General features: G+C 40.9%; 3 protein-coding genes across 3 annotated transcripts; 1 reads left to right on the forward strand and 2 right to left on the reverse strand.

The window, feature by feature from the left end:
- Positions 1 to 6422: 6422 nt before the first annotated feature.
- eefsec (eukaryotic elongation factor, selenocysteine-tRNA-specific) lies at positions 6423 to 19672 on the reverse strand. Its single transcript, XM_029431038.1, has 7 exons — positions 18815 to 19672; positions 15997 to 16204; positions 15621 to 15717; positions 14323 to 14487; positions 11890 to 12534; positions 10154 to 10310; positions 6423 to 7754 (listed from the first exon to the last, which is right to left on the reverse strand). Exons 1-7 carry the CDS (start codon positions 19116 to 19118, stop codon positions 7573 to 7575), a joined length of 1758 nt encoding a protein of 585 aa, XP_029286898.1. The 5' UTR covers positions 19119 to 19672; the 3' UTR covers positions 6423 to 7572.
- Positions 19673 to 19910: 238 nt separating this feature from the next.
- On the forward strand, positions 19911 to 25518 carry ruvbl1 (RuvB-like AAA ATPase 1). Its single transcript, XM_029431040.1, has 11 exons — positions 19911 to 20051; positions 21176 to 21262; positions 21373 to 21505; positions 22357 to 22508; positions 22853 to 22942; positions 23559 to 23708; positions 23819 to 23882; positions 23968 to 24166; positions 24276 to 24378; positions 24766 to 24857; positions 25159 to 25518. Exons 1-11 carry the CDS (start codon positions 19911 to 19913, stop codon positions 25316 to 25318), a joined length of 1371 nt encoding a protein of 456 aa, XP_029286900.1. The 3' UTR covers positions 25319 to 25518.
- A 12-nt stretch (positions 25519 to 25530) lies between these two features.
- Positions 25531 to 27228, reverse strand: mustn1a (musculoskeletal, embryonic nuclear protein 1a). The gene is made up of 3 exons (XM_029431042.1): positions 27088 to 27228; positions 26870 to 26999; positions 25531 to 26384 (listed from the first exon to the last, which is right to left on the reverse strand). Exons 1-3 carry the CDS (start codon positions 27094 to 27096, stop codon positions 26287 to 26289), a joined length of 237 nt encoding a protein of 78 aa, XP_029286902.1. The 5' UTR covers positions 27097 to 27228; the 3' UTR covers positions 25531 to 26286.
- Positions 27229 to 27261: the final 33 nt, after the last annotated feature.

Raw genomic sequence — 27261 nt, forward strand, 5'->3', positions numbered from 1 at the left:
CAATCCAAGAATAGCTGACATCTCTTTGACATCTCTTAAGAGTGGAAGTGACTTTTCACATGACCCTACACATCACATGACCCCACCAGCAGCAATCTTAGTTGAACTGCACCCCCAGTTTTAAGTTCCCTCAGCAGTAACACAACGCTCGAAAGGGAACAGCTTCAGGCTTTTCCTTCAAATTTATTACTGTTGTTTTAACATAATTATGGGGAACATTTGTGTGCCTACACAGGACCGCAAACCAAAATCCACTAGTTTAATAATAGTTTAGGCTCTACACTGAGCTGAAAGATAGTTTGACAACAATTCAGATTAAGAGAGAATAAGTAAGATCAACTGGAATCCTAATGTTTCGCAGAGAACGTAACTTTGCACATTTCTGATCCATTTAAACTAAGTCAGCAGTGTGCCTTGTAATATGTTATCAGCGATGTAAAGTTTTACTTATTTAACTTTTAGATGGTAGAATTTATAAGTAGTTTATAAGTAATTACATTACTTATATTATTACATTATTATATTATGTGTAATAAGATTATACCAGTATATTGGCCTGGCGCTAATTCTGAACAAAATACGCCGGTTTAATGTCTTAATTAGTTTTATAGCATATGAGGGTAAAAATGACAGTTACTGCATCATTTAAAAATATGGCTTTCTGTCTTTGCTGACGTGTGGCAGTAGTTTGTAGTTACCTAGTTATTAAAAACAAGATGTGAACTCCAGAGAGGATAGCTATGTAGTTAAGGATGCATAATGAAGGGAGGCTATGGGAGATTTGTCCTACATCTTGTTGATATTTTTCTCTGACAACTGAATCATGTCAGCTTCCTCATCCTTTCACTCGTCACCTCAATCTCGGAGACACATCGGCAGATCGAGATTGTGTTGACATATGCCTCTGCCTCCCCCTCTCCTCTATGCGAAGGTGAATTACGTCGGCAGGCTCACAGAGAACCTGCTGGAAATGTTCAAGGTGATGCTGCAGGTGACCTCTGACCTGGACGACTGGACTCTGCTGAGCTCAACTGTAATGATTGCTATTCTTTGCCCATCAGCCGCGGCCTTTCACTGACTGTCCCCTCGTCCTGAGCTGACGAGGAGGGAGATGAGAGGATGACAGCATCAGTAAAAAAAAAAATGGACAGTTGTTTGGGTTGTTTGGGTGTGTGTGTATGTGTGTGTGTGTGTGTGTGTCAGGGTATGGAAGCAGTATATCAATACATTTCTTTATTGAGGTGCCAGCACTAATTTGCATGTTGTTTTTTTTGCCTGTGTAAAGGAGACGGGAATAGATATGCAAACAATTCAGTGGTGATGGGAGAACAATGGTGGAGTTAAATGCGTTTCTTTCATTGCGGTGTACCGCTTACCCATGGCAAAAATGTTGAGGACATAGCAGCTAATGAGCCTCTTTAATATGCAAAGGAAATGTGGTTTTTAGTAGCTAATTGATTTTGTCCTGAACTAACTGACACACTTAAGGACGCCAAGTGTCTGCACCAAAATGTTAAAATAAATTCATTAAGAAATGTTTATAATGCTATAAAGTTAATTTATATTTTAAATGGTCAGATTAAAGCAATCATTTCAATAATACATTAACACATCATCTTATCACCAAGTGAGAACGGTGCAGTTGACCCTGAATGTGTTAGATCTGCTCTTAATATTATTTGTGTGTGCACATCGACAATCCTTATGTAAATGTAAGACCTGTAAGTGCAAGCTCAGCGCTTATATAGGGACCTGAAAAATGCCCACAAGCACTCTTGTGCCTTTTCATACTCAAACATAAACGTCTCCTAGATAAGGCCCTGTCACACATATCCGTATGACAGAAACGTATGCCGGTGCATACGAAATATCGGCAATAGGTTGATATAAATTAAGGGTAAGTTGTGATCGTTTGAAGGACGCAGACGTTACGCTGAACACGCCAGACACACGGCCCTGTCACACAGCTCCGTATGGCAGAAACGTGCCGGCGTATATGAAAATTAGCTCAAAATGTGTCAGAGTCCAACTACAGAGTTGACTATACGTATGTCAAACATTGATAGCGTATCACTTACCTATTTAAAACGTATCGGAGCGTCTGGCCAACGGAGCTGGAAAAGTGCCATCTGGTTCACGTCATGCTGATGCTGGAGAACGGCTAACATGCTGAACGCTAGCTGTACTGTAGAAACACGTTTAATAAGTTACTCCGTCGTCAGGCATCATCTTAACATAGGGTAGGAATAGGTTATCCACTCGTTATCAATAAACTGGCTGTAGGGTTCACCGTCAGCCGACGTAGCCTATATCTAACGTACCTCTAATGTAGTCACGTAGGTATTCACTATATTTACGTAGGTAAGTATTCATGTACTATATTTACGTACTATATTTTTTCATTGATAAATATTCACGTACGTATTCCGTATTCACGTATGCCTAACGTCACGTAACGTCTGCATATCTTATGAAGCACACGTCGGGTACGTCCGGTAATTTTGAACATGCTCAAAACATCAGCGTTCAACAACGCACCCCAGAGTAACACAGTGAGCTCTTAACGAATACTACTTATACCTTACCTTATATCAACGTACACCTGCGTGTTGCCGATATTTTGTATACGCCATTTTTTTGTATACGTTATGCATTCGTTGGGTATTCGTCTGATACATTTTGTATTAGTAAGTGAAACTATCAATAGGTTAGACATGCGTATCTGTATATGTTCACTTTTCAGATCCGATGAAATGTTGGACGTATTTGGACTCTGACAAATGTTCGTATGCGTCGGCAAACGTTTCTGTCATACGGATATGTGTGACAGGGCCTTGACACACATAGAACAAATAAACACACACAAACACTCACTGTGTCACATAATAAATTGGCCGGGCCATTAAGTAGATTTTCATTGGGACTGGTGAAAGGTTTGTCTGATAACTGTGCGTAAAATGAATTAAGAATTGAAAGCCACATAATGCTTTTTAGATTCACAAATAAAAACTGTATTTACAAATGAGAGTTTGAAATTTGTAAATGTTAGGTTCACAAATGCTTTTCTTTTTTTTGTAAATTAATTTAACGCAGTCACAGATATGTTTTTATTTGTTGTGTATTTTTAAAATGTATATCTTTGTGAGTTTACAAATCATTTTTTGTATTTGTGAAAGATGTTTTATATTTACACATTTACACACGGATTGACGATCTGTTCACATGAATAATATTTAGACAAATCTATCTCCATATGAATGGACCAGGATCCGCCAGATTTTCACTGATCTCTTCTTTTGTTATCATAAATCTTACAATATCCTATTTACAAAAAACTACTCCAGTACAAGCACGAGGGTTAAACATGAGGACAATAAGCAACAACTGATTTAAAAGCATAAAGGCTGACACACTGACCAAGTGTAGGATCATTATTTAGTCTTATATATTAGTTTAACTACTTGTTTAGGGTTATACATTTGTACTACTTGTAATATATGCTGTAACACAAAAAGATGAGAAAAAACTCCAACTATCTAATCTTGTTTTCTAAGCAGCTTCACTGAATGTATTCTTCTTTCATTTTGCTGCTACCACACAAAGCAAACAAGTAAGGCCATACAATTTAGAGGCACCAATACTTGGTTTGAATATTATAATACTAAAAAAAAAAGAATACACCGCACTATTTTCATGCATGACAGAGGAAAGTGTTGTGCTTTTTATTCCACTTTGTTTCATCGGCTGGCTGAATTCGTAGATAGAATTAATTCTATCCAACGGGATATAAAGGAGTTACACTAAGTACAAGCACCACCTGGACCAGCCACAGCATTAAAACACTGATTACACAATAAGGCATCAATTAGAGTACTTTCATTAAGTACATTTTGGTGCGATTACTTTAGGATTACTTTGAATGCAGGACAATTACTTTGTGGCAATCTAAATACTAAAATAATACCAGAGTTCAAACTATTTTAGGAGCAGTGAAAGCAAGTCTGACGTTGCACCTTAATACAGGTATAATTGGCAGGCCCTTATTCGTGACCACCATTTACAAAGGCATTTGTAAAAAAAAAAAAAAAGAAGACTTCCACAGCTGATGGGGGGGGGGGGGGGAGGGGTTGAGAGATAAGCAGTGCCGGAAATGGAGGAGTCGACTGAAAGAGGCTGCGGCGGTATTAATTAAACAATGCCCATTTTAATCATAGCTAATTATATTTGCAGGCGAGGGTTGAGAGGAGTGAGGGGGCTGAGGGTGATTCTATCTGTGTCTGTGCTCATTAGGATGGTAGAGCTGTCTGATACAGCTTCTGTCATCAAATAATCAGCAATAAACATAATCTCTGTCGGAGGGAGGTGATACTGTTAAAACTAGTATAGTAAAGACCAACACCAGCATGTAAACAGAGCTGGTGAGGGATCAACCACACACAAAAGTGAAAAAAATAGTACTTCTAGATCTGCTTTCAAGCCGGAAAAATATGCCGTCAAACAATAAAAAAAAAAAAGGGAATATAATAGTCTGGAGTAAAATGGGAATATATTTGAGCAATGAGAGCACGTAAGAGGCCTTACAACCTCCCTGCTGGTTAAATTGTTAATTAATGTTGCACCCATTTATCAGTCAAATTGCTTCTAATTAGTCTTTTCAATCTGCTCTGCCTTGAACCACAATTTAAACTCTTTTCTTGCTCTCCTTCTTCGCCTTGTCAATAATCCAGCCACCGCTCCTTTCCCTTCCCTTCGTTTCTTTCTCTTACACGGCTGCGTGTTATCTCTGCTCATCAGAGACCGTTTCCCATCTATAAACATTCAGGAGCTCAGATGTTGACCCTCGACTCCTGGTTGACCTGGAGCTCACGAGCAAAAGGGGAACAGGGGTATAGCAAGGAAATAATCATGGCTATGTCTTATCTCTTTAGTGGACGAGGAGCGATTTTAAAAGGAGAAAAGTATAGAGAGTCTTATGGGGAATCAAGAATATGAACACTGGGTCATATATGCAGGTCAAAATGGACATGAAGAACAGCCGGTGTGTGCGATCATTTTCCCATGTCAGGTATATACTTCTTGTCCTGGCTTGGTGACAGTGTGCGTGCGTGCATGCGATGAGCCGAGGTGAGAACACACCCCCAGCTGCAGTCCCATAGACTCTCTGTCTGTTACCTCCTGCCACAATCAGCTACGTCTCTGAAAAGCCGCTTAAGCAGTCCACCCATACATCCTCACCTAAGCTCGGAAAGGACTATGGTGTCTGTCTCTCACCACACACACACACACACACACACACACACACACACACACACACACACACACACACACACACACACACACACTGTCACACGATCACAACAGGATTAGCATGCATGTTAAAACATAGTGGGGAAACACGGTGCACACAGCGTTTGTGTTAATGAAACGCGAGAGGATCTTTATCAAGACAAGGAGGATGAAAATAATCATCTTCTAAAAGGAGCATTTGTTAAATTGATTCAGTGTTTACAATTATATCAAGGCAAAATGCAAGACAAGAATGGCTTTCAGCTCATTTATATATTAGTGTACGACATATTTTTTAGAGTTTAACGAAGGATAAAATGTCGATAAAGGTACAGATTAGATATTAGATATGGATCTGACTAATATGAACAAAATATTTTAATAAAAATAAAAAATAAACTCTTGCAGCAATGACACAAATGTGTGCATCTTCAGGGTCTGCCTGTGAAATTATGACATTAAGTGAAATATTTAAGAGCCTGAGAGATGATTTCCATTACTGTCTCATGATGAGACATCAGACCAGTAATGGGCAAAGAAAAAGGTTTTCAATAAAAACTGGAATGGATGGGGAATGAAAGAGCGGGATGCAGCGAGGAAGAGAAATTGGAGAGACACAGGAGTAAAAAAGCGACTGAGATTTTTTCCCGTCTGGTTTTCTATAAGAGGAACGAGAGGAGATAAGACTAAAAGGACTGTCACTCAGAGGAACAATCCTTCCAGTGTCCCCTCTTGCTCCTTCTGCTCCTCCCTCCTCCCTCTCTCTCCAATTTCCACAGATTCTTGCTGAGATAGAGTCGCTGTTCACAGGGACAGTTTGCTGACATCATCCGCTACATACCGAGTGTCCTGCACTCTCACTGCCCCGCCCCACGACACTTCTGTGACAGGATGGGCACACACATACACAAAACACTACCGGGCACATTGACACCATCATTTCCACCCTGCGCACTTCTCAATGACTGGCTGATTAATAGAACCATCAACCACCTACAATAAGGATCGTCATTGTTACATTTCTTTTCTTACTATGTTTTATTTAGTTAACTCATTCAAACATCTCAATCTAACATTGAAAGAGGAAAAAAGTTCAAACGCATGCAGAATAAAAGCCGACATGGTTACACAAGAGATAGATAATGTCCACTACTCCAGTAGATGATTCATGTTTTATTCATTTACTTTTAAACAACTTTAAAACCAGTATCAACATCACAGTAATGTACATAAAAGTACAAAATTACGAAAGATCCCTTTTCTAAATCTCAAAGTCTTACACCATGTATTGATCATGCTTTTGCAGACTAGCGTAATACGATTCAGTAGGCAGTTTCAAGCTGTATGCTACAGGAGTAGGTACAATTCTTATGCGTATTAGTTACAGCTAGGATTGTATATAGATCGAATTGATCCTGGACAGAGTGTGACATCTGGAAACCTCACTTAAAATGTGCATAAAATATGTATATAGGAACAGTATCTCTTTTGACTCTTGTACATATGCCGCCGTAGGTACTGGACATACAAACTGCAGCTAGCAGAATGCTTCATAATGATAAAAACAAACAAGGTTTTTGTACATAATTACGGATGAATTCAGCTGGTTCTGCAAAAAGAATTTGGGACACAAGTGTTACATCCATTGCCGTTATGTTCTTCTTAGGCACTACCAACGTTCACACTCAAAGTCACATTCAAATAACAGTCAGAAATAAAGTTTCAGTATAAGTTTGCTTTATTTGTCTTTCTGAAAACATTGGTATTCAATTCAACTCAAGCAATCTCTAGACTGGAATAACTGCCCTCCTGGGTCAAATGCATCTCGACAAACTGCCTGCTAGGGAGCGAGATGCAGACAGTGCGTTCAGAGATCTGTTGAAATCTGTGAGTTCAGTATTTCTGTATTGCTAGCTGACGTGTTTATGCCAGTCCAGGCTCAGCTGAATCAACAACATACCGAAATCTGTTTTGCTGCAAGCCAAAAGAATTGATTTAGACTTACAAAGAAGAACAAAAGTAGCGATTCTTTAAGACACCTAAAAAAAAAAAGAAAAGCAGGAACCGAAGAGCGGCTTCTCCCCTTGTGTTGGAGCGAACTGGATTAAGTCCATCTCCATAAAGGGAGATAGTAAAAAATAATTGTTTCACATGCGTTCAGCATTCCACAATCATTACATTTCAGCAGACTGTCGCCATCAGAAGCTCACCTCGGCATGACCTCTGAAACGCCCTCAGGCCTGTCTGAAGTGACACAATGTCAGGCTGAAGTGTGTTCAAGAAAGGTCAAGACTGAACCATCTTTTTATGGGAATCAAAGACATACCGCTTGAAATGCAAGTGAATGCTGACAGGCTGAGAATCTGTTTTGGGCTCCTCTTCAGTTGCTGGTTCGCCTTTGCTCCCACCCTTCCCTTTCTTCTTAGAGGTGGAGGATAACAGCTGCTTGGTTTCTGGGCAAAGACCCTCTGAAGAAAAGATAAACAGGCAAGTCAAGTAAAAAGGTTGATTATCTAAAAAAACAATCGTTATATAAATAAATCTCTATATGTAATACATCTAGATTATAACTGACTATGTACAGTATTTGGGTCAACTTAATCATCTCAGTAGGTATATCTGATGCTTGATAGAGATCTGTTGTCCCTGTTATGTGTGCAGTAGGTGCTGACCTCAAGTTCAACTGATGCCTTCCTCCTCCTGATGTAACTCATGAAAAATTTGCAGAGGTCTCCTGGAGTCTCTGCGTTAGCCTGGCTCATTCTGACACTCTTTCTTCTCTCTTGGTCTCGTTCTCAGCCACACCGAGCCGTTTCCTGTGAACGCTGAGCTTATGCGTGCACTACAAATTCATATCTACTCTCTTGTCTTTCTGAATGCGGCTGCTTGCATGCTGTTTTTCACATGGAAGGTAAGAAATGTTCTGGCTGTCTGACGTCACGTACAATGGCGCCAGCATTCTTCTTGTTATCGTTATGCCAATGTGAGGGTTGTTATGGTTGCAGGGCAGACAGAAATCTCTTCTTGTTATCCACGATCAGCTGACAATGTCCTCTCACCAACACAGAGCACTCTCACACGCCCAAACATTAATTATGTTTGTTCACGCAGAAGTGACACATAGGAAGTGCACTTTCACACATTTGTCCTCAAGTGAATAGCTACGTGTGTGTGTGTGTGTTGTTTACATCTACTATATAATGAGAATAGTACACAGATAAAAAAAAAAAAAAAAGGGAAATGCGACTTTCACTGAAGCTTAATAGTCAAGATAAGTGCATGGGCTAGGATATGACTAGTGGTGTACTTGTCAGACAGTGTTTATCAGTGTCCAAAAATCAACACCCAATAGAAGACAAATATGGGTATAAAGTGGCTTTGGTGGAAAAATAAAATAGAGTCAGTGGCCAAGTAGGCAGCAAGTTTCTTTTGGAGGCGCAGTATAAGACCAGGTTTAAACCTGTGCTTATACCAGAGAAGAAGAAGAAGCAATGATGATCTCACTGTCTACCTAAATCTGTCAACAGAAAATGGACAAACATAATCTAATTCCTGCTTCTCAAATGTGCTGATTTGCTGTTTTTGTTCATATGTTAAAGTGAAATGAATGTGTTGGGGTCACATAATGGTAATGGTATCCCATTTAGGCTTCAGGAAATGTTGATGAACATTTGTAGACCAAACAATTTGAATTGAATAATAGAGGAAACAGTCAGCAGATTAATAGGTAATGAAAATAACCATTAGTTGTATAACTAGAAATAATGCAGGCAGATATGATCAACAGAAAAGCAAGTTTGCATAAAAGCAGACACTTTTATGTATGCATCCTTAATAAAAGAGAGAGTCTGTGGAGCAACAGGCAGTCAACTGAAACTGATACTGACATATAGCAACAAGTGCAATACCCAGCAAATCAATATATATATATATGTGTGTGTGTATGTATGTATGTATGTATGTATGTATGTATGTATGTATGTATGTATGTATGTATGTATGTATATATATATATATATATATATATATATATATATATAAATAAAGGAAAAACTGTTTTGGAGGATTGCAACATGCAACATGTACATTTGTACAAACTGCCACAAAGCAAAACCTTCAGAGTACAAATGTCAGCTAAAGATAGCTGCACCTAAACCTATAATGACACTTGTGAAGTATTGTAGGAGACTCTACTCAGACATATGGGCGTAGCAATAATTTGATCTATTATTTGTATATCTAGCATTTGTCTGATGTGAAGCAGTCGTTTTGTTTGTACGGTATGGTTATTTTAAACCATTGCTTAAATGAATCTACAGAACAATGAGGTTACAGTATCGTGATATATACCGTTACCCTTCTATAAAATGACAAACACCGTGATGGGAGATTTTGGCCAAACCTCCCACCCCTATGTTCATGCGTGAAGATGTGTGCACTAGTATGTCTGAGTATGTGAGGCAGTGGAGAGGATGTAGGTGAGGTTCTCTTTCTACATGTTTTTGTTTTCTCTTCCCTCCCGGTGCGGAGCAGTGGGTTCGGAGCAACAGAAGGTAAAATAAACACAGAACAGACTTCCCCCGGAACACAGGCAATCCCCGGAGGAATCCTGGGAATGTGGTTCAGGATGTCGGGCCTACCACTCTTACCGCATCCTGAAAACTGTCCGCAGAGCCCCCAACGTCCAAAGAAAGATAGAGAAAGCGCTCTGGATGTGTGATTTGATGAAGAGGGAGTCTTTGCATTATCACAAAGCCACAGTGGGCTGATATGTGTGACCTAGCCTCCATTAAACAGCATCAGTAGTTTAATTGCTGGTGTGACAGATGTGAAGAAACAATAACTTTTCACCTCAGGTTGTTCTTACCTTGTATACGGATCTTGAACTTCCCGCTCTGTCCAAACCCGCCCTCGATAACGCCAGTCTCGCCTGTCGACAGTGTGACCTTCAGCCCCACAAAGAGCTGGAGGTTGGTCTCCTTCTTGAAAAGGTTGCGGCCAATCACAGTGTAATCGTCAGTCACCTGAACACAAGAGAGTGGGAAAGTGCCTCATGAGCTGCAGCACTAATGACAGTTAAAAGGAAAGCACAAGAAGTGACATACGTGATTAGAAGTACTTGAATGGTGTGAAAGCATGTGATCTATTAATGACTGTGAAAATGTCAGAATGTGCTTTATTTTCATCTCATTTTTCCTTCCTCTAATCGAGGTCTTGTGGGTTGATGATTTCACTCTGTCACCATGGAAGAAGAGCTGATCCTCTGTCCTGTGTCCTCATCAACTGTACCACTCGCCGTAAGCCACATTCTTCGAGGCTCGCCGCCTGGCTGTCTGGCATTCTTCCTTTAATCCTCCTGCACATTTTATGCTATATTTGTTTGTATTTCTTTCTTATCACCCATCACTAAGTCGATCTAACCCGCCACTAATCTGATAACATGAGGGCACCGCTCTGTCTCCGACTCACCACCACCACCCCCCCCCCACCCCACTGCCAGCTATTCCTCTCTCTTCTGCCTAACTCTTATTTATTCCTGAACATTTGACCCTAACATCCCTCAAGCGTGATTGATGCGCTGATAATAAAAAAAAAAAATAGGGTGTGCTGTACACGTCTGACAGACTGGATGAATTGTGACTGGATGAGACTGTCATATCTCAACAATGCCAGTAATGTGTTCTTTTACAAAAAGAATTTAAGTCTAGAAACATAACTGGCTCTTTCTGGGAGACAGAGGAAGTACAACTTTAACGTCACATGACCACAGACTGACCTCTCGCACGCGCTGCTCTACTCCTGAGTCACTGACTGGAGCTGTCAACAGCCTGAGGTGCTAACAGCAGGAAACTAGTTCATACACTTGACCCCTGACCTGAGTCTGACTCTGCATGAGGGTACACACAGAGCAACTTAACTGTACAGCGCAGAGTGACAAGAGTCATAACATCTTCAGTGCTTCAGTACGCCCATTGATGAACATATTAACTGTGAGGAGTTGGAGGGTGTTGACTTTTTGAAAAACTCCCAAATCAAATGTTGAAATCGATAAGAAAACAACAGCATTAGATAAGATGACATACGCATTGGTGTGAACTGGAGCTCAGGATTTAGGACAAAACATGGCAGCAGTAACACAAGGACAAAAGATCTAAACGGCATGTGTGTGAGAGAGAGAGAGAAAGAAGCTGAGTCAGAGTGAAGTGAGGGAAGGTTAACTCACACAGTCATGTGGGTATTCCTGTGCCACTCAGGTGTGTCTAAACAGTGCCAACCACTGACAGCTAGACAGGGCGAGTGGCGTCAGTGGGCCACCCAAGCACACCTCTGTGTCATAGCACATGCTAAGGCATGCATACAAATCTATGCCTCAAACACTAATCACCAGGGCTGCATGTTGTTTGTGTGTGTGTGTTTATGAATGTACAATAGGGGCTCTGTCTGAGAGGCACGCTCCAGTGCCACCAGCAATGAGAAACATCCAAAGAAGAACCAAAGCCAGAAGAAAGACCACAAGGTGATGGAGAGGGCAGAGGAGCAAGGGACAACACTCAAGGGTCAGGAGAGAATGACTGTGAGAAAAAGAAGAAGTGTCCCACTCACCCTTTCCACCTGGCCCTCCTTGTGTTTCGTCTTGTAGATGCGCAGACGAGGCAGTGCAGTCTCAACATAGGCTTTATCTTCAAACCCCTGGAGCAGACGGCCTTGGAAGGCCAACCGGCATGCATTGGCGTGGATGTCTGTGTCCAGCTTTGAACCAATCACCAGGCAGAGTAAGGGGCATGTGACTGGCCGCTCAAACTCCAACAAGGCCCATTGCTCTGGGTCAGATGCTGGACTCGCCTCTCCCTGACTGGTGCCATATTCATCTTGGTAGAAGTACTCCCTCTCGAAGGTGAAGGGTGTATCCAGCAAGCAGGGCTGCGATGGAGGTGGTTTAGTGTCTGAGGGGGGCTCTGAGGCACCCACGGGTGGCAAGCCAAAGAAGGTAACCCTCGCCATGACTGTCTCATGACCCACGGTGATGTGGAACTTGGCACGGGTGGCCAGAGAGCCCTTGAAGTAGCCTATCTTCCTCACAGAGATGACAGCTGCAGAGAGGGTACGCAAGGACCCCGGGGTGCACACCACACCCCGCTCTAACAGTTTAGGGTCAAACTGCGTCACACACACACCTACACGATCCCCCTGCATGGCCCCTGACACTGGCTTCCGAAACATCTGCACCGACTTTATCTTCTTGGTCACCTGATGGGAGAGAGCATGGAGATATAATAAATAACATAACTAAAACATTATAGATGTGACTTATAAAGAATTATAAGTGTTTTATGATTCTATTGACTAGTTATAAACTAGAGATTAACAGATGGGGCTTATAATACAACATGACTACATATACTAGCCTTTACACACCTCAACAATCAACTGTAGTTAGTACTCATAGTATGCTTTAATAGTCCATGCCGTACCATAACTTAGCGTATGTGTTAACTAAAGTGAAATACATATTGATCAATCTATAATAATGCACGCTTCATCATAACGTTTCATTGTTGGTGGTAAGTAAAGTGTCATGGATTTTCATGCATTTAATATAATCTATGAGATTATTATAGAAGAATAATGTGTCTGCTTTAGGAAAGGAACCTTAAAAGGAATAGTTCAGCCCAAAATCAAAAATACATACTTTTCAGCGTGGCCATGTAGCTCACCTGAGCTAGCTAATGTTGCAGCTAAGCAAAGAAGAACGCCATTAATAGGAAAGGTAGAAATAAAATAGTTCCTTGAGTCAACCGCTCACAACAAGGTCTGTGGATTATATTGAGTAAACGGGTCATGATTTCTGGAAAGAGACATCGCTGTCGGGTTTTGAGCACAACAAGCAAAGTACAATCTACTTCTAATGTATTCAAGAGAAAGCAGATCTTTGGGTGAACTGTACCTTTAATGTATAAAACCTGCAGTATATGATATATTCAATCACAATGATAGACAATAAAGCTTTCTTACTTTGCATATATCATAAAGGTTTTATACTTTATGGTTCCATTCATAAAGCCGACACATCTTACTTGTGATTCTCTGCATTTGGGCATCAATATGTACTTCAATGGAGTTAACACATGCAATGATAATGTATGATACTGCATGGACTATTAAAGCATACTATGCGTGATGAGTCTTCATAGAATGTGTTAACGAAAAAACATCAGTTTTTATCTCCACAGTGCAGATGTTTTATAATATATTTAAGGGGAAAAGGCCCAATAGAGGTTTTTTCGTCAATAAAATATGCACATACACAAGTACTCATTAAATATGCACAACTTGCAGTTTAAGCTACCGGTACTTCTTTCTTTAAAAGATAACAGAGCTATTTGTCAAAAATATGGCGAAGACGGTTATTGATCAAATTGTTTTATTTGTGGGGGGGGATACATTTTTGGCTAAAATAAAATGTTTTTATTATTTTAATAATTATCTAAATATTATCAAGCTTTGATGAAAACATAATTAAAGATAGCGATGTGCTTTGTTTTGGGGTTTTTTAAACTGTACATCTCCAAGCTAATCACAAGTACACAAATGAACAATTAAAAGATATCTGATTTATTACCTGTCCATCGTCCCATCTATGGATTGTGGGATCTGGCATACCACATTGTTTCTCTGGTTGTGTTTATTACACACCAAATCAACAGTAACAAATGACTGCTCATTTAGCCATTTGCTGCCACCAAGAGCTGAACATCAAAACTGCAGTCAAAACTGCTGAGCCTGGCTGAAAGTGTGCATCTGGTCTAAATTACTCAACTCCTGTGCTGCCAGTTCACCCCCGCAGTCCCCTCATCCTTCCCTCACATTAAACTGACACTTCCTCTGCACCCACTCGGACATCCCTCCCTCTGTCTGCCCACTTCCAGTCAACTTCTGAACTTCCAAAATCTCTGTGGTTTTGACGAAAGAATTTTCCAGCACTTCCAGGTATTTTTATCAGAGATACAAAATTCATGCCCATTTTTCAGAGCATACCTTTAGTGCTGGGATTTCCACGGTGTCATTGATGGCCAGCGACCCCTGCAGGATGGTTCCAGTCAAGACCGTTCCCTGACCACGGATGGAGAAGCAATGGTCAACAGCCATCAGGAGGTCACCACCGGGGTCTCTCTGAGGGAGGTATGTCTGTTTCTTCAAAAGCTGAGACAGACAACCAAAGGGGAAACAAAAAAAAGACACATTTAATACACACAAAAGGTAACTGTTGTCATAATACTGCAAGGTCACAAGACTCCATTCTAGTTTGTTTTTGTTAGTTTCCAGAGTGCATTTGCTAGTTTTAGTTTTTATGAATTTAGTTTGTTTTTGTTTGAGACAGGTATAATGTCTCACAAGTATGTTGCTACATATACATACAAAATACATGGTTGGAGAACTCTGTAGAAATGGCCATCATTTTTATTTTTTAACCAGTCAGTCGTGATAGTGTGGCTTTTCTTAAACGGCATTGTTTTTATTTAGTTTAAGTTTTAGGGATCCCTTGTTCACACACACACAAATATAAACACTGCCTCACACACACACACACTGTCTAAAGGTTCTGCTCTGATCCTGATGTGAGAGTTCTTCACCCCCCCCCCCCCCCACAAAAAAAAGATATAACCTATAACTCTTTGCAGATATATTGTCATTAGCATAAATGGTATGTCGGTCGATAATTAAGAAATTGCACAAAAATATGTTTGCGGTAATTTAAGAATCAGTATATCCTTTATATAGTTTGTCCATCAGAGAGCACTGACACATTCATCAGCACATACTTTCTTTAAACTTAAGATAGTCTTATCAATTTATTATGTGTAAAAACAAAATGATTATCTGATGTTGTCATTTTACAAGAATTTTTACTTTTTTAATATCGAAATCTGTCGGCCTCAAAATCCAGTATTGGTCAGGCTACAGACAAGAGTTGACACTTTCTTAAACTAATGCTTTGACTTGATTATTTAAAGCATTACCTGTCATGAGATACATTTTTGAATTTTTGTAGCACGTCAAATAGGCAATATAAAATCATTAACAATTTGCCAGTGACCACTGCCATGCTTGGAGTACAGTACATACTTTACTAAACATATACTGTGTTGACTATTCTGCTGATAGTTTCAATTGTGCTGTAAGTAAACACCGCCGAGTACTTGCTTTACTATTTTACCACCACTTGAACAATGTCAGCTGACAAACAGCACTTGTCCATAAGTGAGAACTTATGTGCTCTTTTAAGCTAAATGAGTAACAATGGAGGGGGACCAGAGTGTTTTTCCGGACTTTACCTCTATTAACTCTGGCACTCCATGTGGCTCCTCTGTGTCAGCAGCCTCCGGGCCCCCAGGCTTCGCTGCCACAGCAATCACTGGACATTCCTTAAATCTGGCCAACAAAAAAAACAGTCATATTGAAATTACTTCATGCTTTGATGTTGAAGTAATGATTAAAGTTACTTTGAATGAAAAAAAGTGGGTCTGACAGACAGACCGCTGGAATGCAGAGAGGGAGACAGAATGTGTAATGAATGAGGAAGTTTGACAAGAGATTCAATCCTGCAGGCCACTGGGAGTATGTGGGATGCCCTAACCCACTTAGCTGCCTGGGCCCACATTTCCACAGTATTCCCGCACTATATTTTTTTTACTTGTGATAAATGCAGACCTGGTGTTCTCCAGAGTTTTGTGCAGTCTCTTGGTCATTTTCTCAATGGCACTCTGTCTTTTGTTCGGTGGCAGTAGGTCAATTTTGTTTAGGACGACCACCATGCGAGAGCAGGAGAGCTCTCCTATCAGCAGACACTCTGCAGTCTGAGTCTGCACCCCTTTCACCACATCCACCACCAGCATCATCAGGTCAATGATCTGGGCACCTAGAGAAGGAAGAAAATGCAAACAATCAAGAGGATGTCGGATATTACTGACATGGAAGAGAAGCAGCAAGCAACTATACAAAGATGTAAGAACTGTGAGTAGACTACGAAGCCGACAACAGCAACACAAACAGGAATCGAGACAGATACACAAAAATAACAGTGGAACGAGAAGAAAAATGAGGGGAGGGGTGCACAAAGGCAAAGAAAGAGTAAAGGGCTAGAGGGTTGAAACCAGAGCTGCAGCTCACTTGGTTGTCTTTCCTTTCCCTTTTTTCTTTTCCTGACTTTGGCAGTCTCTCTTTCCTGTGTTCTCCTCTTTTCTCTCCTTCTATTTGGCTCCCTCCTTTTCCTGTGCTTTCCCCACTTGGGACAGGAGGGGAAGTTTAATACATACCCCTATCCCCTCACTTTCCTTCCTCCCTAATCTACAGCATGTGCCACCCCAATGGCTCATCGGTTTCATTTAGTATGTTGGTTACACGATGCTGCAGATTTCAATGAGTGCCTCAAGTCTGCTTTAATACCATTACTTCTAGCAAAGTCTGCGCATTGTACGCTCTTTTAAGTTTAAACAAAGTTGGATTCTGGTTGTTCATTAATGTGACAAACAAGAAGGACTAAAAGAGAAAGAAGGTAACAGAGGTCCCTCTGAGTGAGTGGCTCTGGACACCCCTGTGTCTACCAAACATCCCAGTCAATATAACATGATCAATCTAGCTGCTGGAAAATGACGCCCTCTGCTGGATAGGTCAAATTTGTAAGTGAGTATGTAGTGCAAGCAGCATCCTACTGTGACCACAACTGCAGCATTTACACCGTCAGATCTTTGTCAAGCACAGGGTGGGACATGTAATAATGTATCCTTGTATGTTCTATTGTCATGTGTTATTGACACACTTCTCTGTTGATATTGTTATAGATACACACTGGCATCAAGTTGCATCAGTGTTTGTGTTTTCCAAGAAAACAGCAGGTACGCTGCAACTCTTTTCGTTTAAATCAAGGCTAGAGACTTTTCTGTTTGTCGATACCTTTCATTAAATCAAATACTTATTAATTTCTTACACTGCACTGTGACTTTTATTCCTGTACTTTATACCTGTCTTTTTATACCAGTCTTATTATTGTTCTACTTTATTTTGTTTCATTTTTATATTATCTTGGCTTTTTAAATATGACTAGATTAAATATATAAATATGATTTATTGTATTTATGTCATTTTGTTATGTTTTTCTTTTGCAATTTGTCTCGATGCTTTTGATGTTTTATGTAAAGCGCTTTGAATTGTCTTGTTGCTGAAATGTGCTATATAAATAAACGTGCCTTGCCTTGCATAGCGTTTTGACAATCTGCGTTAAGCAACTGAACATGAAACAGCATGAAGAGGGACTTTATGCCTGGACCTTCGCAATCAAAGTCAGATTCTCAACAGACGGTTGTGCTTGTTTGACAGTTAAGGCATTTTCCAGTTTAGGGCTGTTTTACATTATGATAATGGTGTGCGTATGCAAGGTTAAGTGACAACATGCACTTTAGGTTTCAGTGTACTGGTATTGTGCATGCTGGCTCACTGTCACTCTGCAATGGCCTACTGAGACTCATGAATGTTTTCAGCAACACCTGTGTTTTAGACGACAAGTCAGAACTCTGCTGTAAAAAAGGTGAAGTTGGCAGTTTATTGGTTACACCTAGCTAAATCTAATGTGGTCTAATACAACAGCCCTGCAATAGATCATAGCTTCATAGAGGTTATAATGGTCAGTATAGTAAGAGGTGCTTCTAATGTTTTGTCTCCCTCATTGACATAAATGGGGTGGACAAAAAAAAAAAACACCTCTTAATAAAACGGACTACAACTCAACTGCACAACAAACAGCCTCTAAAATGACCACAACGTTAAATAAACACGTCGCTACAACAGTTTAATGAACATCATAACCTTCAGAAAAAGTGTTGGACTGAATGTGTGAAACTGAGAGTAGAGGGTGAGGCATGGTTACTGTATCATCTACCACTGGTCAACATATCCTGACTGTATCCTATGTGTTCAACACCCTTTCATTCGCTGTCATCAGCAGTGTAGAAGGAAGTATTCCAATTCTTACAAGTACAAGTACTAATACCACACTGTGAAAAAACTCTGTTACAAATAAAAGTCCTGCATTGAAAATATTACTAAAAGTAAAAGTATGCAAGTATAATCAGGACAATGTACTTAAAGATTTTAAAGTAAACTTACTCAATGTAGAACAATGTGACTTAAATGATGAATATAGTTGGCAATGAATTGTCTGTCAATCAGCTAATTGATTAATCGACTAATTGTGTCAGTTCTGCTTGTATATATTGTTAGGTAAAGTAGTTTGTTTACAAACAAAACGTCATATTTCATAAACTGAGTATGTTTTGTATGTAAAATCGTAATCTATAAAAGTAACTAGTAACAAAGTACAAGTATAAAGAAGCATAACATTAAACGACTCAAGTAAAGTACAAAAACCTTCAATTCGCACAGTACTAGAGTAAATGTACTTCGTTATATTCCACCACTGGAGATCAGTGATCAGATCTAGCACCAAAACTTTCAGAGATTTCAGAGCGCTCACCCCCAATGATAGTACGAATAAGAGAGGCGTGTCCCGGACAATCCACAAGGGTGAACTGCAGACTTTCATACTGCTGCTGGCCTCCGCTGTCCTGCAGCTGATCAGGAAGATCCACCGTGAAGGAGGAAAAGCCGAGGTCCAGCGTGATGCCTCTCTCACGGGACTGCGGGTTCTTGTCGAAGGCAGCCGTGGAAGCGGTGCTGCTCAGCGCCCTGGCAAGCGATGTCTTTCCGCTGTCGACATGTCCGAGCACCCCGACGTTGAAATTCAACGTTTTGGTGCGACTGTTAGCAGACTCTGACATTTTGACAACGGTTTGATGTTACGTTAATCAACAAGCGTGTTTTTCTTTACTCCGAGCTGGACCTTGAACTCGGCTCCAACGGAAACGTCAAACGGAGTTACTTGCTGTATTTTCATTCGTTGACACCTTCAACAACAAGCTTCTGTAATTAGTTAGTGGCTTACAAAACAAATAAAGCTATATATAAGGCTTTAACGTTACTTCAGAATGAAAACAAGGGAGAGAAACGTCGTCCTCGCTGTCAGTGCACTCCATCCTCAGGACAACATGCTAAAGCGGAACGTTTCTTTCAGCAGCAAACAAAGGTTAAAAAAAGTGGAAAACTGACCTGACACGATATCTGTTTGATTTAAACGTAACTGTAAAATGTCTATGAGGGGATGAACCCCCTCTATCGCTTTAGTTATGCACTATTTGAGACTCTTATTTACACTATGACAAGTTTCTAGCCGTTTCTACTACGACAAAGCAACTGAAACACAAGCGGAAATGAAAACAGCCAGGGGCGTGGTTTGTGTTGGTGGAAATGAATGACATGGATTTTAGCCAATGAATGTGTCGTATCAGCTGACAAGGGCCAATAGTCTTACTAGATGAGTCTAAATAGGCGGTACTTCAGGGTATCACTTCCGCTAATTTCCCTAGTAACCCACATGGAAACCGATTTCTCTATGTTTTGAGTTTCGGCGCCGATTACGGCAGTGAGAATAACTTGAGTCACAGGAGGTATTTGATTCACCGTAATCCTGCCTTGAAGTTCTTACATCACATATTTTTAAAGTAACTGTTACTATGAAGATCGAAGAGGTAAAAAGCACCACGAAAACTCAGCGGATCGCCACTCACAGTCATGTCAAAGGACTCGGGCTAGACGAGGCCGGGAATGCTAAACAGTCAGCATGTGGTCTAGTCGGCCAGGAGGCTGCAAGAGAGGTAATGTTCATGTTTCACTGCACCTACGTTATTCATGCATTGTATGGAGGAGTGACGGCGAGAGTTGAGGATTTTTTGCAGGGATAATATCGCAAATTGTATGCGGTCAGGTGCACCGACAAGCTAGTTCCGTTAGCACTGTGGTGTCGCTGTTTTATACTCAGGTGAGAGGTGAGCTAAAGGAAAGTTCACTCTTAATAGAAGTCGCATTTATTCGTATTCTCTTTTTTAAATATTATTTTAGACGTTTGTTTTGTACATTGTTAAACAATCTACTCCGCAGCTGAACAGCAAAATAGACTAAATGTATTTTTCATCATTATGAAGATGACAATTATAGTAGGCCTACATAAAAACAGGAATTGAATTCCATAATTAATGTAAAATAAAGAAACATGATAAAATAGAATGCATAACAACTCACTGAATAACAATATTAAAAAGCAGTACCCATATTTCCAGCACGACGCTATACATCAGTAACACTGTGGCTGCATCACAAACTTATACTCTGTTCTCATCTTTTCTTTTCTACATCAGTAAAGGATATTTAAAAAATGTAAGATCTAAAGTCAAAGTTTTTTGCCTCAAGTGCAATTTCTAGCAATCGGCGCCTAGGTCCGTCTGAAATACACACTTGATGATTGTAGGAATAAATGGATCTGCTGCTGTATGTACGAACACTAACAGCACCCGTGGGGAATTTATTAAAATATGTGGAAAATCAATAAAGATTTAAAGATGGCATCTCAAACAAAAAGTATGTGTTTTCACAGTCTGTCACTAATTCATTAACAAAGGACCAGCTTCAAAAATTGTCAACAGATATAGACACCTAGTCATCACGATGCTCTAGTTTCCAGGCAAAGGACATGCCTGACTTTTACTGTTTAAAAATAAAGTAAACCAAACGGGCAGATTAATAGATTGGCCAGGGGTTAAAATGCACTTTGGGGACCTAGCAGATGCATGGGGATATATTAACTAAAAGCCATCAGCAACAACATAGCACTCAACTCAGGTGTTGTCCCACAACCAGCGACTTCTATTGCAGTCAAGTCCTGTTGACATTTTGTTTTTATATGTCAATATATAATGGTACTATTTTTTCCCACTTTCTCTAGGCTTGTGGCATCATAGTCGATTTGATCCGATCAAAGAAGATGGCAGGAAGGGCGGTGTTACTGGCAGGGCCACCCGGTACAGGAAAAGTAAGTGTGTATTGTTCATTCACTAGCAAGACAATTGAGCAGTAAAGCTTCATTGAATAGTAGCCTCTGTTGTTGCTGCAGATTGACTCTTTTTTTATTTGTTCCTCCAGACTGCTCTCGCCTTGGCTGTAGCACAGGAGTTGGGAAACAAGGTGCCTTTCTGCCCCATGGTTGGCAGTGAGGTCTACTCTAATGAGATAAAAAAAACAGAAGTATTGATGGAGAATTTCAGGAGGGCCATTGGTGAGTGTTGCTTAAATTTGATTTAGCTCCTTGGTCATAGCTTATACCCCCCAAAACTGCTGTGAAAACTATTATCCTAAACATTACATTGCTTCAGGAAAAACATCCATTTACATTGCATGGGTCAGTGCAACATAATTGCTGTTTCAAAACCCCTGCCAATCAACCGAAACTGTCTGTCTGACTAGATTCCAATCAGGCTAAACGACCTCTACCTCTACTTTTGTCATCTTTTGGTGTTTAAGGATCTTATATGTTCAACTTATTCCCTCAGTGAGGAGTCCTTGGTCAGGAAGAGCATTGTGTCCTGCACACACTATTCTCATGAGCTGAAAGACAAAACTTGACAGCAGATTTATGAGAATGGTGTTGAGAAGGAAGGAAGGCTGGAGGGGGGGTGGTTTGTCTGAATGCTGATGGTACCTGTCGCAGGGTAGGAAATGGAGCTTAGGTAGAGTGAGAGGTAGTCATCAGCACCCTTTGCTCCTCCCCTAGAACAGGATCCCAAGGGGGGGGCGGGGGTCCATTTTGAAGTTGTCATCACTCTGCTGATAAGAGCGCTGTGAAAGACGGTCCCGACCTTAAGCACCGCTGTCCGACCCTCACCACAGCAGATCAGCCACCTGTGTGCTGCTCATACTCCATGCCACCGGCTGCATGAAAGAGGGACAAGACCGGGATCCAGTTACACGAGATGATGCCCGCACATTTCATGGGCACACGTGTTCCCTCTAAATAAAATGCGTCGTTCAGTAGACTGAAGGAAGTGGCGGCTTAGTTGACACATGAATATAAAGGCCAGATTGAGTTCTCACTCTGCACTGTGCGTCCGCAATGTCGCCCACATTCAGGACTGCGTATCAAAGAAACAAAGGAGGTGTATGAAGGGGAGGTGACGGAGCTGACCCCCTGTGAGACCGAGAATCCCATGGGTGGCTATGGAAAAACCATCAGCCACGTCATCATCGGTCTAAAGACGGGCAAAGGCACGAAGCAGCTCAAGGTCAGACTAGGAGCTGTAATCTGTTTCTTTCTATCTGCTGCATGGAAAGCACACAGATATATGGTGCATGTTTAAACATTGTAGTGATAAAAGTAACTGAATTCATGGGTGCCGTCAATTTATCAAGGTACTTCAAATTTGCTAAAATGCTTTTATGGTTCTCTTTACTCCTAGCAGCAATAACATTCATCCTGCATCCAGAGTGTTTGGATTCCATTTTTATCTCTTTCTCCAACAAAACCCTAACCTGGACATTGATAATAAACAAACTTTCTTCCTCCTCTTCTTCGGCTGCTTTCACTGACCACTGTCTTACTTGAAAATCTCTTGTCTTGTTTCCTTAGCTGGACCCCAGTATTTACGAGAGTCTTCAGAAAGAGCGTGTGGAACAGGGAGATGTCATCTACATTGAAGCCAACAGTGGAGCAGTCAAGGTATTTGTTATATTACTGTGTTATACTAATGTGTTTATTTCTCACAACTGTCACAAATAGTAGAACAAGATGTACATACTAGGTGTTATTTCACCAAATGAAACTTCAGATTCCAGTGTTCTGTCTCCTCGCCTGTCCTCTTCAGCCCTTCATGGTGGCGTTCTTTCATCTCTTTCAGCTCTGCTGCATTTCTCCTGTACTCTGAAATGAGCCTTTCTCATTCCTGCAGCTCTTCATGCTCCCTCTATCTCTCCATCTCCCACAATGCTTCTTTTCCAGCAGCGGGGCTTGTGGCCTGTGTTGACAGGCCACGATGACGGTTCCTTTAATCGGTGCAGGTGGGCCAGGGGCGCGGGTCGGCTCAAGTCAGGGGCCAAAGGGGGAGGGCTAGACACATTTGTTACTGTTGAAAGCCGTATCATGAGCTGCCTTCTGAAACTCTTTCATCCCTCAGCTGCTACTCTCTGCAATGGGCTGGCACCGGGTTCTATCATACACCTGCTCTCCCCCCCGTCTTGTGTTTCACTGTTGTCCAGCGCAATGTGAGACATTCATTTTTTGTGGCAACTTTTTTTTAATTCATATTAACAAATGTTGGTATACTTTGTCTTTGCAGAGACAAGGTCGCTGTGACACTTTTGCTACAGAGTTCGACCTGGAGGCTGAGGAGTATGTGCCGCTGCCCAAAGGTGATGTCCACAAAAAGAAGGAGATAGTTCAAGATGTCACACTGCATGACCTGGATGTTGCAAATGCCAGACCCCAGGTATGTAACTGAGAATGTCTTGTCATTTAATATCTGTGCAGCGGTAAAATAGATTACTAGTTTGCAGCGTTATCCCTTACATTAAATAATTGCTCACTGTTTGATCTCAGGGAGGCCAGGACATTCTCTCCATGATGGGACAACTGATGAAGCCCAAAAAGACAGAAATCACAGGTAAAGAAAACCTAACAACTTCCCAGCCCACATCATCACTTTTTTTTTATTGTTTATCCATTCCCGTTTTCTCTCCTGTTTTTAGATAAGCTGCGTGCTGAGATCAACAAGGTGGTGAACCGCTACATTGACCAAGGCGTAGCTGAGCTCGTACCCGGAGTGCTGTTTGTGGACGAGGTGCACATGCTGGACATCGAATGTTTCACTTACCTCCATAAAGCGCTCGAGAGCACCATCGCCCCCATCGTTGTGTTCGCCTCTAACAGAGGAAACTGTTTAGTTAGGTGGGTCTAAAATGTATTTTGTGGAAAGAAACACAATCTTTAAATTGCAACAGAAAAGTGCGTCTTTCTCGGCAAGATGTAGTATTGACAATTATTTGTTGTTCACCAGGGGGACTGATGACATTAGCTCTCCACACGGGATTCCTCTGGACCTGCTGGACAGAGTCATGATAATCCGCACCATGTTGTACACGTCACAGGAGATGAAGCAGGTGAGTCTCCGCATCAGAGTACCTGCTGTTCAGTGTAGGAAATTCCCCAAAAATATTTGTGGCGCAACCTTTGCTTCCACTGTCTTAAAAATTGGGGCATTTACAAAATGTTGTGAGCACTGACATTACTGCTTAAAGTTACTGTTTTAATGTGAAGAGAGCCCAGATTTTGACTTAGAAGCATACTGTTGCAATTCCAAAGTGTTCAATCATTTGTATGTTTGAGAGAAAGTAAATAGAATCTTTCTTTGAAATCTTTGCCCCTCAATCACGTTTTAAGGAGCATTATGAGGTTTCTTAGGGCATCTTTGCTCTTTGCTTGAGCTGATCTGCATGTACGGTGTGTGCTATCTGTGCATGTGTCACTAATGACGTTGTGGTTTGTAGATCATCAAGATCCGCGCTCAGACTGAGGGGATCAATGTCAGCGAGGAAGCTCTTACGCACCTGGCAGAGATCGGCACCAAGACCACCCTCCGGTAAGAACATACTGTACATTGTGTATCACTGAATAGAACAGTCAGTTATCAAGTAAAGAAAAAGAAATTGGTTCTTTTGTCAAGTCAAAATGACTATTTAAAGTTACTAAACTAGAACCAAGACTGAACGTGGAAGACTGTCAGACCCTCCTGTGTTAACATGAGGTTTTCTAAAAGAGACTAACTCTAACTTTAAACTTTCAAAGGGAAATGTACAGTGTAGATATAGGAGCTGCAGCCTCACTCTAAACTGGCTTATACTGTACATGTGTCAGTTTACTTATTTCCTGTTTCCTCTCAGGTATGCTGTACAGCTGCTGACTCCGGCCAGCCTGCTGGGCCGTGTTCAGGGAAAAGAGAACGTGGAGAGGGAGCAGGTAGAGGAAATCAACGAGCTGTTCTACGACGCAAAGTCCTCCGCCAAAATCCTCCAAGATCAACATCATAAATTTATGAAATAAAACAAAAGATTTCCATCTTTTTCTTTTATAATTTGCAGGACTGGTGTTCAGCCAGCTGTTGCATGGTTCACTTACCCGTCATACCATAGCTCATTCTAGTGTCCCTGCCTCATTTACTTTAGTAGTTTTGTTCTAATAAAGTTTTATTCATTCTGTTTGTTGATGAAAGTAATTTTTTGAATAAAAAGCAAAAAAACAAATGGACTCTTTCATATTTTTGGAATGATTTATTACATTGATTTTGACATTTACTATATTACTGGCACTTCTCACAATGAAACGCAAGATGGATGAGACAACACTTGAAATGTATGTTCTTGCCAGTCATTCATGAAATGGTTTGAATTGGAGTATCTCTGTTGTGGTCATTATTATCCTGTAACCTGAAGGGCCGATGAATGCTTGTGACAGAAAAGGCAATAATTGTTAAAGAACCAGAACAGCTTACGTATTGAAATTCATGTTTAAAGATATATGTAACATTTTTGCATTAAAATGTCTAACAGTGACGAGACCTATGCTATATATGTTAAGTTCTATACGTACAATATCCAAAACCAGAAAAATTGAATTTTAATAAAAGGTAATGGTCCGTATAATTTGGATTTATCGCTGAAGCTCTCATAAATGGACTTTATCCTTTTCAAGCACAATATTCGGCAGTACTGGGACGTCCGCTTGTTGGAATGGTGGTAAAGACAACAGCTCCCATGACCCCACACTACGTCATAACTCAACGTTTAATTGAGAGCCCCCCTAGTGACTGAAAATGACATCTACGTTAAAGGAAGTTAACACTTCATCTTAAAAAACATGCCATAACAAAAAAGGATTAGGTGCAAAAACACTCGGAGATTGAGGAACATCTAAAGAAAAAAGGTCTGGACTGAAGTACAGCTAGAAACCAACAGATTCCAAACCACTGACGTGGAACAGGTGTTGTCCAATCATGGTCAGGAAGCCTACTGCTACTTCCTGATTGGCCGACCTGAGCGTGCGTTCAAAACAGTCTCCGTTCCTGACCTCGCTCCACTGAACACAGAGGGAGCAGCTTTACCAACTTTCTCTGTTGAAGAAAGAGAAACAACAATCAAAATAGTTCACTGTTAATGAGGCAGAACGAAGGGTTATGTAATGTAGTGGATATGCTCTGTATAAATACACACACACACACTTGGGAGAGAGAGAAGACCGTTTGAAAGTAATGTCCCATCATTAAACCCCTCCTTTCCTCTCTGTATATGGAGTGGAAACTTGAGCATCATGAGGAAACGGCCCTCGCACAAACTCACTGACATAATGTGATCTTAGCTCAACCAGATGCAGAACACAAAAGACTTCTTTCCAGTTTCATCTGTAAGACTATAGTCAAATCATATTTCCATGTGTGTTTATGTGTGTGCGTGTGTGTGTTTATGTGTGTGTGTGTGTGTGTGTGTGTTTATGTGTGTTTATGTGTGTTTATGTGCGTGTGTGTGTGTGTGTTTATGTGTGTGTGTGTGTGTGTGTGTGTGTGTTTATGTGTGTTTATGTGCGTGTGTGTGCCCTTACCGCACTCCTGCATTACTTCAAACGTCTTGCTCTTCGCCGGCCCACTGAAGCCCAGTTTGTTCTTTGCTTCAGTCAGATCCTCGTCTCTCACCTCAGGACGCTGCATTTGTTCATCTTCTTCCTGACCTGGCTGAGGGGGCGGTGAAAAGAAATAAGTACCACAACACAAGTCCTTTCAACAATATGATAAATCTCTTTTTAGAACAGTGGGTTCTTACTTGAGACATGTTGGTCGAGCAGTTGAAGAAAATCTCCTCTCTGTCAGCTCTCTCTCTTCTTCTCTAGTGAGTGCAGCCTAACACACACTCACTTACACAACCTAGCAGTGATTCTCTATTGGACAATAAATCTGTTCTTAAGGGTAATAAATGACGTAATGACAGTATGCGCTC

Source organism: Cottoperca gobio, chromosome 5, assembly GCF_900634415.1.
Source record: "Cottoperca gobio chromosome 5, fCotGob3.1, whole genome shotgun sequence".
In the NCBI taxonomy this organism is placed as follows: domain Eukaryota; kingdom Metazoa; phylum Chordata; class Actinopteri; order Perciformes; family Bovichtidae; genus Cottoperca; species Cottoperca gobio.

What these genes read in the sequence shown, in the direction of transcription:
- mustn1a (XM_029431042.1), bottom strand. An exon ending in TGAAGTAATGCAGGAGTGCG is followed by an intron (nt 26,385 to 26,869) that starts GTAAGGGCACAC and finishes TTTCTTCAACAG; the next exon opens with AGAAAGTTGGTAAAGCTGCT.
- ruvbl1 (XM_029431040.1), top strand. Translation starts at nt 19,911, where the DNA reads ATGAAGATCGAAGAGGTAAAAAGCACCACGAAAACTCAGCGGATCGCC. An exon ending in GAATTTCAGGAGGGCCATTG is followed by an intron (nt 21,506 to 22,356) that starts GTGAGTGTTGCT and finishes GCCCACATTCAG; the next exon opens with GACTGCGTATCAAAGAAACA. An exon ending in CGTCACAGGAGATGAAGCAG is followed by an intron (nt 24,379 to 24,765) that starts GTGAGTCTCCGC and finishes TGTGGTTTGTAG; the next exon opens with ATCATCAAGATCCGCGCTCA.
- eefsec (XM_029431038.1), bottom strand. Translation starts at nt 19,118, where the DNA reads ATGTCAGAGTCTGCTAACAGTCGCACCAAAACGTTGAATTTCAACGTC. An exon ending in AAAACTCTGGAGAACACCAG is followed by an intron (nt 15,718 to 15,996) that starts GTCTGCATTTAT and finishes TTTGTTGGCCAG; the next exon opens with ATTTAAGGAATGTCCAGTGA. An exon ending in GAGTGCCAGAGTTAATAGAG is followed by an intron (nt 14,488 to 15,620) that starts GTAAAGTCCGGA and finishes TGTCTGTCTCAG; the next exon opens with CTTTTGAAGAAACAGACATA.